Here is a 17,890-nt window from a genome sequence, read left to right as displayed (position 1 = left end):
TTATTTTAATAAAAAATTTAAAAAAAAAAAAAAAAAAAAATGGGTTTCTGAGAGTTCATCAAATGTTTATACATACGTTCAAGAATATTTAGTACTTGTTTTGTATCTTTTTTTGATTTGCTCACTGGTGATGGTTTCAATACTGTAAAAGCACTATACAAATAAACTTTAATGTAACTAAATATGTTAACATTAACACACTGTCACCTTAACAAAATATTCTCAATATTCCCAAATATCGCAACTATTCTCCAGATGATTTATTTTTGTTTTTAGAGTAATGGAGATGTAAAAGCAATTATTTAATTTTGCAAACAAAAAAAAAAAAAACGTCCATATAGTTCTCACATATGGTCTTTACACATGAAAATGTCCAGCTGCCTTTATTTTTTTACAAAGTGGGTCCCTTGCAAATGGATTATCATTTTGGGTGGGTTCTTGTCAGCAAAAAGTTTGAAAACTAAAACAAACAAACAAAAAAGCATATAACAAAGTTTTATGAATTACATGAGGTATGTATGAATGGATTTAGTGAGTACGCACAGATACATTATAATCTCCAGGTGATTAGAGCACATTAATAGTAGGCTACATCCTTTGCAGTGTTGTGGATTCTTTAAAGCATAGCGGGCAAATGAAATCAAACACGCCCTTTCCACAGTATAACTGCAGTCAAAGCAATTTATATATACGATGGAATGGTGAAGTAACCGTCGTTCAACACTTTTTACCCACGTTTTCCATTCTCTTACCAGTTACATTAGAACGTCCGCGAGCACGATTTTTTGGGGACACACCCGAGCACAGCCCAGTTACCACAAAGTACCCAAAAGTCACCAAAACCGTCAGTAGCGGGCAAAGTGAAGACGCGCGTTATGTCGACGCTAATGAGATGGAAAAAAGAGCCATGACGCCGCTCAACTACCAGAAAATTACAAAACAAAGGTTTTTACCTGCTAATCATGACAGCTCCCTTGTACATGACCGAAAATGTAGGCATTTTCAAGAGATTTTTGCGCATCCAGCGACGTGTATCCAGTCACAAAGGAAAAACTGGCCATCATACACTAAACGACTGAGGATCATGCACCACCAGACTTTAAAGTCGTTCCAATCTCAACAAACTCACACAGAAATGTGTGCCTTGTTGCTAGGAGACACATGACAAATGAAAACAATATGTGTTCTAAAACTGTCTGAAAAAAAAAAAAAGTCTGAAGTCTGAACCCATCACACATTACGCAGTTTTCTATGAAATCTGTCAACTCAAATCTGCAGACTGGCTCTCTCAAATTATCACACCAAACTACACTGACTCAAAACACTCTGTCTGGCTTGCCTTAAATTTCTCCTGTAAATCCTCTCATGAGGTTAATATGTCAAGTGTGATTTGCACATTCACATATCAAGCCATGACTGGCCAGAGTACTTTTGTGCACAATAATCTGCTAGGACAACCTGTCAATCAAACACATGCAGAGCCAGGTCATGGTCCCACGAGACCCTTGGTCCCCCAAACCTCAACCACCCCTCTTCACAGACGCCTTATCCTACGTTAAACAACAAGAGAGTAATTTGGCTAAAAAAAAGTTTAATTAAATTAAAAAGAAATGTGTTTTAGTACAGTAAAATGAAACAAATACTAAAAATTAAAAATAGTAGCATTCTAGTGTGTATTACTGCTGAAATATTTAGAAAAATATTTTACTGTGGGAGATAGATGTGCAATCTGTTTGATTGGTTTTACTATTGTGTACCTTGGCATTGATGGTTTAGTTGATGCAACATTGAAAGTACATCTTTAAAAAAAGGTGACAGGACCTTAAAGGCAGGGTAGGTGATTTGGTTCGAAAACATTTTTTATTATGCTGATTGAATGTCTTTTCACATCCCAATAGCAATCATTAAGTTAAGTGGTCTAAATATATTTATATGTATTTATATCGTCTATGGAAGGTGTAGGACCATAAAATGTTCGTCCAATCATATCCCTCGCTCCGAGGGCTACTATAGGCTGTCCTGCCTGCCTGTCATTTGAATACCTCCACGCACCCTGTTCGCGCATACATGATATTTCATCAGTGTGTTCCATTACTCTATTGCAGAGCGAGCTTTTTTATTGTAATATTATACGCTTTGTACTGTAATGTTTTCTCACTGCTGAATGAGACATGAGGTAATCTGACAGCGTTGCATCCAACCCTCCACCAACGCCGTCTCTCATCGTGACGCTGGTTAGCCTCTGGTCTGCCTCTGCTCAATCATGTGTTTTGTAGGAGGCGTGGCTTTGCAGAGTGATTATGCTGGGAGGGTGGGATCTTGATTTGAAAGCTAGCATGCTATTGCTAGCTTTTCTGAAATCGCCTACCCTTACCTTTAAAAGGATAGTTGACCCAAAAATAATTTTTTTAAATATTAACTCCCTCATGTAGTTCAAAAACTGTATGACTTTCGATCTTCTGTGGAACATAAAAGTAAATAAATGTCTCATTGTTGACATGAGGGTGAGTAAATGATGTCAGAATTTGTTACAAATTTAAATACCCTCACTAAGGTCTATAAGGCAGTATTTTGACCAAAACGATCTGACACTGAACACAGCAAATGCAAGGTATAAATAGGCACTGGGAAGGAGCGTCAGGTGCTGCCAATATGATCAGGCTGCCAGTGCGCAAGTTGCTAAGCAACGCTGACAAGCGAATCAGACCAGCGTCAGAAACACAACACAAGGCATGGATGAACACGTGGATCTGCGAACCGTGATATTACCCCTCCCCCTAGGACAGGGGTAGGCAAGTTTGGTCCTAGAGAGCCGCAGTCCTGCAGAGTTCAGCTCCAACCCTGAAAACAAAACTCACCTGCTTATAGCCTTAGTAATCCTGAAGACATTGATTAGCTTGTTCAGGTGTGTTTGATTAGGGTTGGAGCTGAACTCTGCAGGACTGTGGCTCTCTAGGACCGAACTTGCCTACCCCTGCACTAGGAGCACCTCCTGTCGCCTCCAAAGGGAACTTACCTGGCGATTGTAATCATCGATAAGGGAGTGATCCAGAATGTCTCTCACAGGAACCCAACTTCTCTCCTCTGGACCATAACCTTCCCAGTACACCTCGAGTCCAGAATACATTTGACCAAATATATAGGTTACCCATCTACAAGTCGCGGAACTAGGGAAGGCGGATTAATGGCAGAATAAAATATAGGTTTTAATTTGGATACATAGAAGATGGGATGAATTCTCCTGTACGCCGGAGAAAGTTTGAGGCAGACAGTCACCGGACTAAGGATTTTTGTGACAGTGAACGGACCAATAAATTCAGGAGCAAGTTTACTACAGACGGTGCGGAGAGGAATGTTCTTAGAAGAAAGCCACATTTTTTGACCAACAACATAGATGGGAGGCTTCGACCGGTGGCGATCGGCCTGGGCCTTGGTGCGTGAGCCCACCTGGAGGAGTTTCTGTCTGGCTTTCCTCCAGGTGTCAGCAAGACTGGTTCTGTGAAACCAAACATCGTAGCATGCACACCAAGTCTGGGCTGGCTCTCTCAGTTTGGCCATTACTCTGAGGATAGAAACCAGAGGAAAGACTAAAGGCTGATTTATACTTCTGCGTCGGACCTATGCCGTAGCCTTTACGCCGTAGGCTATGCGTCAGTTTTCATTTATACTTCTGCGTCTGTGTCCGCGTCAACGTGCAGTACACATGCAAACCGCTAGTCTGCAGTGTCCACGGGCATGTTGCTGGTGTAACCCGCAGTACCACGGCAAAAGCCGAAGAAGAAGCGGCTCGTCGGAGAAGCATTACAGCCGTGACGGCGGCATATAAATATCAAATAATTAAATCATTATTTAAAACTACAAAAAGGAGACAACAACGGAACAGGAGATGATGGCATTCTTTTAATCTGCACAAGGACTTGTACCACGGCAGATCAACATTGTTTGTTGCGGACAACTACTGATGTATAATGCTATGTAGTATAATAAATGATAAGACACTTGGTCTTTGCTTTGTTTTATTTTATATAAGAAGGTGTAACATTAAAATATATTAAAGTGCACATAAACACACAAAACTCACGTACATATGGAGGGAGGGGTTCTTGCAGACCAATCACAGCGCTTGCGGTCTGCGTAGAATTGACGCGCTGTTAGATTTTTGGAGAGGTGCACGTCAGGCTACGGCGTATGGGTGTGCGTCTATGCGTAAGCTATGGCGTAGGACCGACGCAGAAGTATAAATCAGCCTTAACACTCGCCCCCAACAAACGACAAAACTCCCTCCAGAATTTGGAGATGAACTGGGGCCCCCTATCAGAAACCACGTCCATCGGGAGGCCATGAATGCGAAAAACATGGTCAATGATCGTAACCGCCGTCTCTCTGGCAGAAGGTAATTTGGGCAGAGGAATAAAATGGGTTGCCTTCGAGAAGCGGTCCACCACAGTCAAAATTACCATGTTAGGGAGGGAGGGAGACCCGTGACGAATTCTAGTGCAATGTGGGAACAAGGTCTCGAAGGAAACAACAGTGGTCGATTGGGAGTCTTACAACTATCATAGACTGAGCAGGCCAAAAAAAAAAAAAGACGGATGTCACAAGCCATAGATGGCCACCAGAACCGTTGCTTAACCAAAATGAAAAATCATGACGTGTGATGCATCTTTACGACTTAGAAACTAATAAAATTCCCATTTCCAAGTGCCAGACATCTTCAGACTCCATCTATCTCTAATTCACACTGCAAGAAGGATGCAATTTTATAGGCCAACCAGGAAGTATCATCACCCTGATTGCCTCGACCAAAAGCCAACAGGATTTTTTATTGGTTTAGGATAATCACCGTGACCAACAAATGTTTATGATTCTTACACGTTTTGTTAATCTAGATCAGTGATCCAGGCCACTTTCCTGCAGAGATTTGATCCAACCCTGATAAAACTCACCTGCCTGTAGCTTTCTAGTAGTCTTGAAGACAATGATTAGCTGGTTCAGGTGTGTTTGATTAGAGTTGGAGCTAAACTCTGAAGGAAAGTGACCTGGAAGGGCCAAGTTTGCCCACCCCTGATCTAGATAATCTTCACAACAATGAATTTTGAAGCCTATATACAATTGCCAGGCATTTAAAGTTAGCGTTAAGTTATAAATGAACTACACCACATGACATACAGTAGGCACATGACTTCATCGTCACCACCATTAAGCTTCCGACAACTTTTTAAGTCTTATTTAAAATCTTTTAAGTCTTATTTAAAAGTTGGAAAGTTTGAGTTACAGTAGTTTGCAGGAGTGCAATAATAAACACAACGAGGATGTGAAAGTGGACTAGTGAGTAGATGAGTTTTCCTTTTCGACATATGACGTTTAATGTCCCAGACAACCTCTGTAGTCCCATTTAGCCACTTGTTAGTAACAGTCTTTTTCAAGACACATAAAAGCTTAAAAAATCACTAGTGGGGTAGTAATGATGTACTATGTATTGATGTATTATGTCGTGGTATAAAATGAGAATAAAAATTATAGAATAAAAAAATAGGAAAAAAATTTCTTGGAAATGTGTTAACCACAAACCTTATTTCAAGCATTTAACCAACAACCCATTTTTAAAAAAACATTTCAGAAAACATTTCGATGGAACCGGAAGTTCAAAAATGCTAACTCATTTCTGCGTTTTAGGCAAAGCAGCTGACCTCTATGATGTGAATTTTTTACCCTAAACCTTTGTGCCGTAACCTTGGTCTGATGATGGGACACAACGAAATAGTTGTTCTGTGATGACAGAAGTCCAGTACTTTTCATCTCATTTGCTCTAAAAAGTGACTGTGCCAACATTTATAAAGCCTGATACTACAAGTCTATAAATAGTCTTTGAGGGCATGCCTCTGTGATACAGAAGACAGCTGTTCTTTATTCAAGAATCTGCCATCCCTGAGAAGGGCAGAACATAAAGCTCAGGGAGAATGGCAGATATTTAGCACTGGAAGGCTTAGCATAAGACTATGTGCTAGAAGAGACAATTTGAGATGAGCTATTCAAATGTCCCAGAGAACATCCTGAATAATCCTACATAATAATAATAATAATAAAATCATCAGTTACTCATAGTCATAGGACATGTCTTTCATAATCTTAAAGCCCTCTCATACCAGCACTAAAAACACCCTCCAACCACCCCTGATCCACAAACTCACACAGCTTGTCAGACACTGGCATTATTGCAGAGCACTAAAGTGCAACATGCTGTAACATATTGATAGCACAAATATAAATCTATTAATCAAGGGAAAAAATTAGTAGAAGAGCTTTTGTATATGTTGAAGTTGGAGTACTTGCATTGTGCTGTTAATTAACTTTTTGATTTAACCTGTTAATTTCAAAGATTTGTAAAAGTATGAATATTTTAGTCTCGTGAATAATATGAAAACTGCATGCTTAATCATTTGAATGATATATGAAATCTGCCATCCTTGCTTGTCGATACTCAGTTCTAATCAACATCTAGTCACCTGAGCTGTAAATGGCATGTGACTAATTTTGCTGGAGGGAAATTGATGACAACACTGATTGACTAATGGCATCAAAAGAAGACACACAGTCTCTGAACCAGACACTTTCAAGAGCCCTTAAAAACAAAATACATTCATAATATAAAACATGTGGCTTGCAACAAAAAAAAGAAAGTATTTTGTCAGAATTCATGCCTACTTTTGAATGAATTAAAAACATGTTACCAATTGCTCATAAACATAAATTAATTCATTCATTCATTAATATATTCTTCATATTTATCCATAGCTTTGCTAATAACTTTTATAAATAGCAGTCTTTATTTTAGAATTTAGTTATTAAATTATAATTCTAGTGAAATTATTAAATTACCAGTATTATTTAGTTAACTGTAAATTTTACATTTTTAGTCTTAAAAAATTAAAGTAGGAAGAAATATGTGTTCAAACAAAATTTAAACAACAAAATTATCTATTTTATAAGACAATTTAGACACACTAAAGAACACAGAAAAGGCATGTCATGTCAGCCACTCAAAAAATATGTACAGTATGCATGTATTAGTGTCTGTATGCAAACACATGCACACACCTAAGCACAAGCTAAACTAGCATGGACCACAATACACACACGGATACTATCCCTTTTCCTTCCAGCAGCCATGGCAACTACCCATTGCATCAGAACTTTAATCACCAAATCTGCACAGTGGGTTGTTATCAGATTATCGGATAATCCAGTCCACATTGAGAAATCATAACAGCAGAGAGGTGAAGACCAGTCGCGCTTCTTGTTTTTCATCAAGGAAAAGCTCAGTAAACGTGCCACCCACTGCAGTAATGAAGAATGGGAAATGAGGGTGGCAGGTTTACTCAGGTGCCAAGTTTCCATGCTGGACCACCGTGTGTGGTGAAATGGGTTAATCTGAAACAGTCTGACAGGCCAGTCTGACCTGTTTACTAGCTGCTGCATTCTGGGCCCATGACTGCCCTCCGTAGGTAACAAACAGAAATGCATCTCAGGAAATGTCACAACATATCATCCACTTTTAATCAGGCTTGATTGATGCTGTCAGCGACTCAGCGTAAAACAACACTGAATGGGATGAACAATCATGAAGGGATTGTTGGAATTTTTTTCTCATATTACGGAAGGAGTGTGATAGCAATTTAATGAGACGGTTTTGGTCCAACATGGCTATTAATGATCAAATTTTTGCTGAAATCAAAGAAGAGAAAAAATCACAATACATTTTGAACTGACCAAAATAAGACAGATAAATTAATTTGAACTTCTTTAACTACAATAAAGGTGTATAATCAGTGAATATTACATTTAGGTATATAATAATGTATATGTTTACAAATTTAATAATAATATACTTTTTCTGGTAATTAGATACATAACGCTAAAACTTTGGGCAGGTCAACTAATGTAAAAAAAAAAATCTATAACAATAATGTTGCAAAAAGCAGAGAAATTAATGAATCACAACAAAGCTGATGCAACAAACTGGTTAACAAGTCCTCATTTATTAGGCAGGACTGAGACTAACAAGGCTGATAAAAATATATATATATATTTTTAAATCAGCTAAGTCAGCAAAAAAAAAAAAAGATGTTGATTCATCGATAATGGTTACGACCAAGAAATAAGGGGGGGGGGGATCAATAAAAAAGCACCATGCAGATAAAGATTTATTAGTGTTATGACAGTATAAAAACAAGGCTTTAAAATGATGTCTTAAAAATAGTGTGTGACGCTGTTTCGTTGTGAAAGCAAAACTACTTTAGAGGAAAAACAATAATGTACAGTATGTGGAAAATAATGTTTTTTTAACCTTAAACCGCATAAACACATTTCATTACACCAAATACACAAAATAATGTTCTTTTTAGCAGCATCATATGACCCCTTTAAATAATTTTTTTTTTCAGTGTATAATGCTGTCAATTGACATAACAGTCACAGACTCTCTCACACACACACAAAAATTGAAGCTTCATGTAGAGGGAGCACTCTCCTGAAAAACTGTATACAAGTCCAAAACTTTTACACTGGGTATGAGATATATGCTACAAAAATTATCTGAACAAAAAATGGGAACACAAACCTGAAGCATGATGTTGTACACAGCTAATCCTCTCCCACTGGTTTATATGTGTTTTAAATCAGAAAGTCAAAGCCAATAGAAATGCAACAATCTTTCTAGTGCAACATCAGCGCAAATGTTCAGAGCACAAGAGCACGATGTCCTGTTTGCGAAACACCATATGTGCTGATTTATAAAGGTAAAAATAACAGTAAACAAAGTCACTATTTGTCAAGTCACTATTAAAAATGTTAATTTGTTATGCTATCTACGGCACAAGCATCACAGGTGTGTGAGGATGAGATGATTGAGCATCAATCAAACAGTACCTTTAAGCGATGAAGATAATTTTGTATTAGTTAAACAGCGCTCACAATGCTGAGATACAGACACCATGTCCATGATCAGATCAACGACTTACACACACAAACGTATGCATTTGTTTACGTTTTTATGGTGCTACTCCTACACATATACTCAAGTACAAGTATGTACAAATTTCACAAATCACAAATGTGATAAAATGATAATGGTGAAAGTGACAAAGTTCAATGAAAAAGATTTCTTTTGTAATTTCTCCAACACTATGAAGTTAATAAATGTCCAAATAAATAATATGAAAAGACAAAAAAATGGCATAACGAAACTGAAGTATCATAAGGCAAACTGGAACCAGATTTAAACGAGAAGACAGATTTACTTCAGACTGACTTGCACAAGTTAAATTTAGAAAAAATAGACATTTTTTTTCAAAAACAACATGCTTTTGATTAAAGTCTGCTCAGCACAGCCCTACAGCCCTCACAGTACTGATTGAAATCTGTTATAGAAGTTTAGTTGTGTCTGACTCTGTGAACTGTTGTGATGTTTTGACTATCTCTTCGGGTCATGGAACGGCATCACTTCTCTAAGTACTCTTCCCAATAGTCTATTCAAGTCCCGGTCACCAAACTCTAAATTTAGCACGTCACCGGGCAGATTCATTCTAAGGTGCACACACTGTTAGCTATTCTTATCTTTTAAGGCTATAATATAAATGTGCCATCAGTAATTTAAAACGCTCACAGAAATGCTTCCGTCAATCACATGCAATCATTGACTTCCATATGAATTTGAAGGCTGCTGGCAACTGTAAACTGCGTTAAAAGCCCTTCAGAAGGTGACAGATTGCAGGTTCACCTTACTTAACATCTACATTTGAATAATGCCTTTAGATGTAAACAAACAAAAATATTCTGCCATACTGTATTTAAAACAGTCTAAAATTCGGGGGTGCAAGGGGGTGCTTAGGCATCCACTGAAAATTTGAGAGAGAGGAAAAACATTTTTTTACTAGATGTAATTTTAGGGCTGTCAAAGTTATTTTGTTAACTTAAGATTTTGATGAAACATGCAGAATGTATTGTTTGTGCTCTCGAAATACTGGTTGAAGTCATTAGATTAAATCACTTTTAATCACTATAAACTGTTTTATTCATTTAACAGCCTCTAAGAAATAAAAAGGGGGTAGAAAATATACAAAGTAAATATTCTCCAGATATTATTATAACCATTTCTTTAACAAACTGACAACATCAGTTATTTACAACAATTATTTAATTTTGGAAACATATTGACTAAGCTATATTATATCAGGCGTAATACTTTCCGTAAAAAATTAGTTTTCAGTACAAATAGGTCTTTATGAAAATATAATAGGCTATGCCTTTATGTAATAAGCGGGGATTCTTTTGCTAAGGGATCATCATATCTGAGGTTCTTGGCATCAAAAATCCCTGTTGTAAAAGAATATAAAGATACGTTTAACGTAAAGGCTTATAACGCAACATGGTTTTTTTGGTCAGTTGTAGGTACTTTTTTGTTAAATAACTACAGGTTATTACAGACATTGCGTACGAACTTGACGTCTCAGTTTTTGAAGCGATCTTTCTTTCTTTTATCGTTTCAAAAATTGCCCGTGCCACAAAAAAATCAGACAATGTGTCTGAAAAAGCTTACGGATAGGCTACCTGTTCTCTGTGGAACAGCGGGACCTCGATCGTCGCTAAGAACGTTATGTGAATAATACCCTACAATGTATTCCATGCTTTTCGTTAAAAACGCTGATCTTTACTTGTTACATATACAGTTTGAGACTTTATATGAATATTACAGTTTACAGTTTCATTTAATGCCTGAAATGTCAAAGAAAACTAAAGAGACAGCATGCACAACTCTACAATATTCAATTCTTACCAGTAAATGAGCGAAAGTCCATCAAAACGCTCGAGCTCTCTTCCCCGGGGGTTCAGATAGGACATTGCATCCAACAGAAACGTTAAGTTTAAAAATAGTCTACTCTGGAAACGGAATTAAACGCTGCCTCCAAATATTAGCGCCAGACACATCACCGCGATTTCATGTCATGCTCGTGGTTCGCAGCTTCGCTCAAGAGTCAGCGTTCATTCAGCATTAAATCAATGATACAGCAACCTCCAGGCGAGAGAGACTCAACTATGCCCGTTTCTAATCTGTAAGACACGTGGGTTTCATGCTGACCTGGCCGTCTGTTAGACAAAATCTACATCTTGTCGACAGCCCTCTGGTCACATTACTTTGACTTTTCCTAGGTAGGCTACCAGGTAATTTCAACGTCTGTATACAGTTATACTGAGATGTGTGAGTATAAGATTCACTGATTGCCTCTCAAAAACTATGCACCGCTGTCTACAGCATTTTAGGGCATCATAGGCGTGTTCCTGAGATAGGTGATTAAAATTTGAGGCATGGATTGATATATAGAGACAATTATAGTTTGTATAGCTACGTTTGCAGTCAGACTGAGGTGAAGTCTATGACCGTACAGCTTCAGGTAACTGAGATTAATAGTGCAGCTTTTGACCTGTCCTCTATCTGCTGCACTGCAGCCAAAACACCAGGGGAGTTTCCAATTTCCTCACATAGACATTTGTTTGTAACATCAATCTGTCTCTGTTGCTTCATACTGTAAGCTAAATCAAAACCTGTCTCTACAGTTGTTCTTTTAGTGCATAAACTCAGATAGCACAGGCCTACGTCTGCAAGATGTAAGATGAAAGCATCTGCTGTGTACATACATCCGTCTTTAAGATGTCAGTTTTACATGCATTCTAAATCATAAACAACGTAAAGACATTTTCTAAATGTCTATTTGACATCTGATAGGAAACGTACCGACGTATTGCAGATGAGCAAACACTCTAAAAAATACATCTTGCAGATGTAAATGCAGACATCAAATAGACGTCTCCGTGGTGTACAGTATGTGTGCTATCAGGGAACTGTCACTCTTTTGTAATTATTTTAATCACACATTTACCATGATAATCATACTTTCTTGAAAAATACTATATTTAGGCCTATTGTAGTTATTAATGTAATCATAACAAATGAATAAAGGACAGGACTCATAGAGTAAATAGTGTAAAGAAGCGTGAATAAATGCAGTAATGCATAGATAAACTCCTAATACTCAATTAAAACTTTTTTTTTAGAACATTTTAGTCTGGTAAACTGAAACCTTTGTAAATGTAATTAATAATATATAAAATTCTCAATTTCACTTGAAAGAATGTTCAACATTCCAAATCAACATATTTGCAGACCAAACTCTGCTCTATGTTCTTTCTCACATCTATTTGCATATTAAACTCTGATTGGCCTGTCCTTTCTTGCATTTTTTTTAACCATGTATAGCAACTTTACACTTGAGTGAGCGTGTTGAATCTGCCTGTGTGACTAATAGTAAGTTAGCATCATTTTATTAACTATGGTTACCATGGTTAAAAAAAATGTAAAAGAGATCAAATTTGTTGTATTTACAATGTTAAAGAGATTGTAGGCCTAGCCTATTTGCGGTAGCCTATTTGAGCCAATTATTTCATATCAAAATTCTGATTATACTGGTCATCAGACTTTATCTCAGAATAAGATTAATAATTATCACCAATAGTTGTATCTTAAATGTATAGGCTACTGTTTATCTTCAAACACACATCTTATCTGATAGTTTGTTTATATTCTAAATGATGACGCAAAATTGTTATTTAGTACCTGAAATACCTTTCCAAGTCTCAGTCAAACGATGCGACTCCCCCTAGTGGCGAAGTTTAGTAACGCACAGAGAAGCGCGCATCCATGGGCTATTGCTCTGGGTGACCGTGATTTCACCAAGTACAACATGTTCTGGAACAACATTCCAATTAACCAATCAGAATTGAGGGATAACTTTTCAGGAAATATCTGTTTTAGGCTTACGATCAGGGTTAGGTGCTTCTACACCCTTGGTAATCAGCTATCATTTCACACTGATTTTAGGAATAAATTATGGGTAGGGTTAGGCTTAGGGGTAGGGATTGGGTTTAGTCTATATTTTTGGACAGTAATGTTGATCCTGGATCAACAAAAGATGTTGATCCAGGAACATGTCTTACTTGGCAAAATCACGGCGACCATTGCTCTGACAGCTTTAGTGAGACATCAGTGCACTGTGCATGTATACTTCTACACGGTATTTAAAATGTGTGTCACATGTTGCATATGGCTGGCACTTAATCAGTATGTCTGCATACTGCTTTTAATCCAAGTGTGCATCATTTGTTACCATTACTATGTTACAAGAAATAAAACAATGAAGAGTCACTTCATGGAGTTCAGTGCCATGGTAACTACAATGCTTGACATACTTTGAATGAGATCATGATGTGAGGTGTAAAGTGACAGAAAGAGTGACAGGATGGGTGTGGTAGCATGTTTCAGATAGTATAGTAGTAGATCAGTACACATTACTGTGCGTTCACAGTCACTCTGTCAACATTCCTCCTTATCTGAAAAGCAATGTTCCTTTTCTGTCTTAAGCAAGAGAGGAATCATAGTGTTTGGCAGCAGATTCCCTAAAGTAACATTTTCAACACAGCATATTTGTCTCAAAACTCTAATGACATTTTATGTTTAACACTCTCTTTCATTAAAAGAAATGGCAGGGGCCGGGCAGGATTGGCTGGTTTTCTCAGACCTTCCCCATTCCAGAATGTAGGTGGGGCTGCACTGTCTGCAATGTTTGACCCAGCCGAGCAGGTTCCTTCTCAGTCTCATTCTTGACCTGGGTGTGGTTGTCACCTGTATGTGTCCATTACACTTTTATACATATGTGTTGAACTGACATAGCCGCTTTCAGCTGTACATTTTTCAATCAGAATTTCCAGGAATATGACATTCAACAATGACAAAAACAAAAGCAAATTCTGAAGGGATGAATAGAGTGATTAGCTAACGGTGGCTGATAATCATTGCTCTGTTGAGATTTTCTGGGGATTTGAGACCATGGCTAGTCTGGTTTGCTGAACTGTGGCTGGGCCATAACAGGATTGCTGCAACACAGCAGTTTTGTGTGTCAGATGGTCTTTGGGAGGTTTTCAAACTCACTGAGCCTTGGCTTCCTGTTTTGTCCACAGTCTCAGGGAGAATTCAGTCATTCTCTGAACTCACTGCATGCCCAAAAGAGTTCCTGACCCCAACAGCATGGAAATGTGGTACTACCATGTAGCAAAAATACCTAAAACACACAGTTACATAGACATCTTTAGTTTGTGGTATAGAAACTTCACTGAAAACAACTGTTTAATTCATCCAATTAAAAAAATGTATGGTAATGATTCACATCTATATTTTGAGCCAATGAAAAATAAATAACTTGCCCTAAGGGCAAAAATTAAACCCTACAAGTGAGGTCACATTTATAGTTGCTTTGTACAATTTTGGCCAATATCTAGTCATTTCAATAGAAAATCACGTGATTTGGAATTTTGTGGAAGGGCAAAAATTTTTTATTTCTCACTCAAATTTGTGTTGACCAGCAAAATGCTGCTTTTGTTTGAAAGTGAATTCTGTGTGAGTGGTGCTTCACACATCACTACACTATTGACAGTGGACAAAGGACCTTTTTGCTGGCAAAATTTTTCTAAGGTGAACAATGTGGAAAAGTAGATTGGCTTATTTATCACTGGGCCAATAAATAAGTATGTTTACATTCACAGTTATAGTTGTCATCTCTCTGTCCAAGTGTACGTGACGCAAAGCATAATCGAATATTTCAAAGATTAAATACATGTTGCACAGCATTTCTGTCTTTCAGAGCAAATACACAATGGTGATGCCAACTGCAATAAGATTTATGTGTATACATGCTGGACAGAGTTGAGCTACAATCACATTATCTAGTCCGACTTCATGAACTGAATCATCCAATTGTTACAGTTTCAGTCAGACTAAAGCATTTACATGATGAATTACTGCTTTAGTCTGAAACAGAACTGTTAAAGTGCATGTAATGACCTTTCTCAGCCTCTCACTGAAACAACATTTTATGCTAATTTTTTTGCTGGAAAAACTTTGCAAATGTGACTGTACCTTAACAAGGTGAATAAGGTAGAAAAATAGGAAGTGTGGTTGAAATACATTTTGCACATCAAAGCAATACGTCTGTCTTTCAGAGCAAGCGCACAATGGTGAGGTCAATTCTAGTCCAGTTTGTTTACATGCTGGATGAAACCAAGCAACAATCATATTATCTAGGTCTGTCAGAACAACTTCATCAACTGAATGATTTCAGTCGGACTAAAGTATTTACATGATGAGTTACTGCTTTAGCTGGACTAAAAACATTACTTTTAAAGTAATTAACTTTTTTTGGCCTCTTGCTGAAACAGCACTTTCAGTGGTTGTAAATGTTCCTCTTTGACCTAAAGAAAGAGGATAAGTAATCTGTCTAATGACCACAAGTGTCACTTTTATCTACAAGAGAAACAGGTGTAAAGCAAGGCTTCAACACTGATTCGTAGCATATTTGTACTTTATAGTTTCTAGGTGCATTGTCAGGCACATATTGCTAAGAGAAACTGTGCGACACACCTTCAGTGGCTAGAAAATGCTGTTGTGTGTTTAACAAAACAAGTGCTGACACTCCTGCCATTCAACCTTAAATCTTCACACCCAGAAAAACGACACTCCTCTCCCATTTGAAATTAGAAGACTGATAAGAGTGATTTCCACATATATTGTAAAGATACATGAATCAATATACAATATAAATTACTTGCATTTTGCTTATGTTCCAATTAAATGTTATACTGATTAAGTGTGTCTATTAGTGGAAGATTTGAAGGAATCCTTGGTATGAAATGCATGCTTTGTTCTTGTCAAGTAGGACCATCTGTTTTCGTTGAAAGCCCACATCTACCTGTTTGAAATACTCTCTCCACCCATGTTTGGATAATGCACCTTGCACTGAGAGACATGAAGTACACACCCCATAGTCCATACTACACGTTTATCACAGACATATATTCTCCCCCAGAGGAGAATGAACTTTCATTGGTACCCCCCACCACTAAAAACTTCACTTCACGGGGGCTGATTGCACACAAGCTCATCGTTACAACTTTGCATGGGGTGTGTTGAGTTCCAAAGCAGGCCCATCCTGGTGGAGAAATGCTAAAAACCCACACACATAAATTCACTATGGTACTTCAAATCTGGCAGCACAGGTCTCACCGCTGGGTTGTGTTCACATAATGATCCACGCATGTCAGTCAGGAGCTCTAATCGTCTCCATTCCTCACCTGCACCGTATGGGTGTGAGGGAATTCCGGCCTTTCACCTGTTTCAAAAATTCTTGGTTCCAACCCCGCTTACACTGAATATTATTCATTATCAGCAGTGCATGCAAATGCCTATGTATTTGCTTATGTGATGACAAATTAATATCTTGCCCGTTTCACTTATAGCATGTGTGTAACAGCTAAAACGTGGCAACACCAGTTGAAGAGAAAGTTGATACAAGCACATCTGGCACGGAAGAAACTCTGCAAGCCATTGAAAGAGACTCTAATGGTGGAGATCTAAATGTAAATGATAGATGAACCCCATTCACACATAATAGACATCTGATCACTCTAGGAGGTGTTGTATATAAACGCTTCAGCATGAGGTATGGTTACATGACAAAGTTAATATTTAAGCCCTTGGAATGGACTGTGTTCACTTCTAGCCAATTTCACACAAGAATTCCACAGTTGTAGCTTATCTTTGGGCATTCCTTTAAAGTAGTGATATCACATTGCCGCGTGGCTATATTCATTATCGCAGTAGTAAGATTAGTAGTAAACCCATTTCATGTCTTCTGCAGTGTCAGGCATTATGGAGGCTCTTGTTACACTCATAACTGTGAATACCGAAATACATTTGCAATTTGTACTGTATTCTGATGCAGGGGTGTGCAAACTTTTTAATGCTATAAAGATCCCCAAGCCAGACAAATATTTTCATGCACAAAGGCCTATTTCTTATAAGCAAGAAGTTCAAATTAAATATTTTGTCACTGTACTAAAGGCCAATCAGATTATTAAAACACTTGTGCAGGCTTAACTGTAATTCAGATAATCAAAATGCATACTGCTAACACTTCATATTATACAATCTCTAAAATAATTTGTCACTTGTTTTGTTTACTCATGTACGCTTATTTATGTTGGATCTCAATCTTCATCTGACACCTGTTGAATTGGTCTTTGAAAGAAAAACCTAATTATTTATATAGCGTGAGGCCTAAGGCATGGTGTAAAATGGAATAGTAAGGGAGATACTGAAAACCAAACCAGTATTTCTGTAGCGTTTCCATCTGCTTCCATTCAAAAACAGACACCGGAGCACACACAAATGCATGCATACACACCCCCGATGACTCATTGTTTTTAGCCATCCAACAATACCCAGTTCTCATGACTTTTCCTCTATTCGCATTAAAAGGGGTCCCCTAGTAACTTCTTAGCTGCTCTGAGCATGAGGCAAACTGCAATATTTTAAAACTGTTAAAAATATGTACCAGCTATAAAAATGAAAACTGCTCAGGAAGTTTAACAAGCACATCAGCAGTCAGTCTAAGAACAGGTCTGGCTTTTAAAACTCTTCATGACGCTGAGTTTCACGAAGTAGCTGCATCCCAAACAAAGGTTGGACTACTGGTTATGTAAACTCTCTATTGAGCTGACACTCCAGCAGAGAAGAATGAGTTATGTCAATCCAGAGCTTTATGGCTAAAAAAAGCCATCGATAAATAAGACATGCTACATTTAGTATACTGTGCTGCATATGTTCATGTTTTGTTCATGAAAAGCAAGAGTCATTATAAATAAAATTGCTGTCATTTTGCAATTTTCAAGCTAAATGTTAAATAAACATCAAAATTTAACATCAAAATTAATTATTATATTAAAT

The 17,890-nt window shown here is 37.6% G+C and overlaps 1 protein-coding gene across 2 annotated transcripts in view; it reads right to left on the bottom strand.

Annotated features, from left to right (window-relative positions):
- LOC107688120 (syntaxin-binding protein 4-like) overlaps positions 1-11,097 on the bottom strand; it is a 44,583-nt gene extending 33,486 nt beyond the window's left edge. Inside the window, exon 1 of one of the 2 annotated variants that reach the window (XM_016485692.1) lies at positions 10,835-11,097. In XM_016485692.1, coding sequence (XP_016341178.1) covers positions 10,835-10,899 — 65 coding nt within the window. In that variant the 5' untranslated portion in view covers positions 10,900-11,097. Of the gene's footprint in view, positions 1-953; positions 1,031-10,834 lie in introns of those variants that run through there. The other variant, XM_016485691.1, reaches the window with a different exon arrangement.
- Positions 11,098-17,890: the final 6,793 nt, after the last annotated feature.

Source organism: Sinocyclocheilus anshuiensis, unplaced genomic scaffold (assembly GCF_001515605.1).
Source record: "Sinocyclocheilus anshuiensis isolate Anshui unplaced genomic scaffold, SAMN03320099.WGS_v1.1 scaffold249, whole genome shotgun sequence".
NCBI lineage: Eukaryota > Metazoa > Chordata > Actinopteri > Cypriniformes > Cyprinidae > Sinocyclocheilus > Sinocyclocheilus anshuiensis.
The sequence above is the reverse complement of the archived record's forward strand: the minus strand, read 5'-3'. Positions and strand labels throughout refer to the sequence as shown.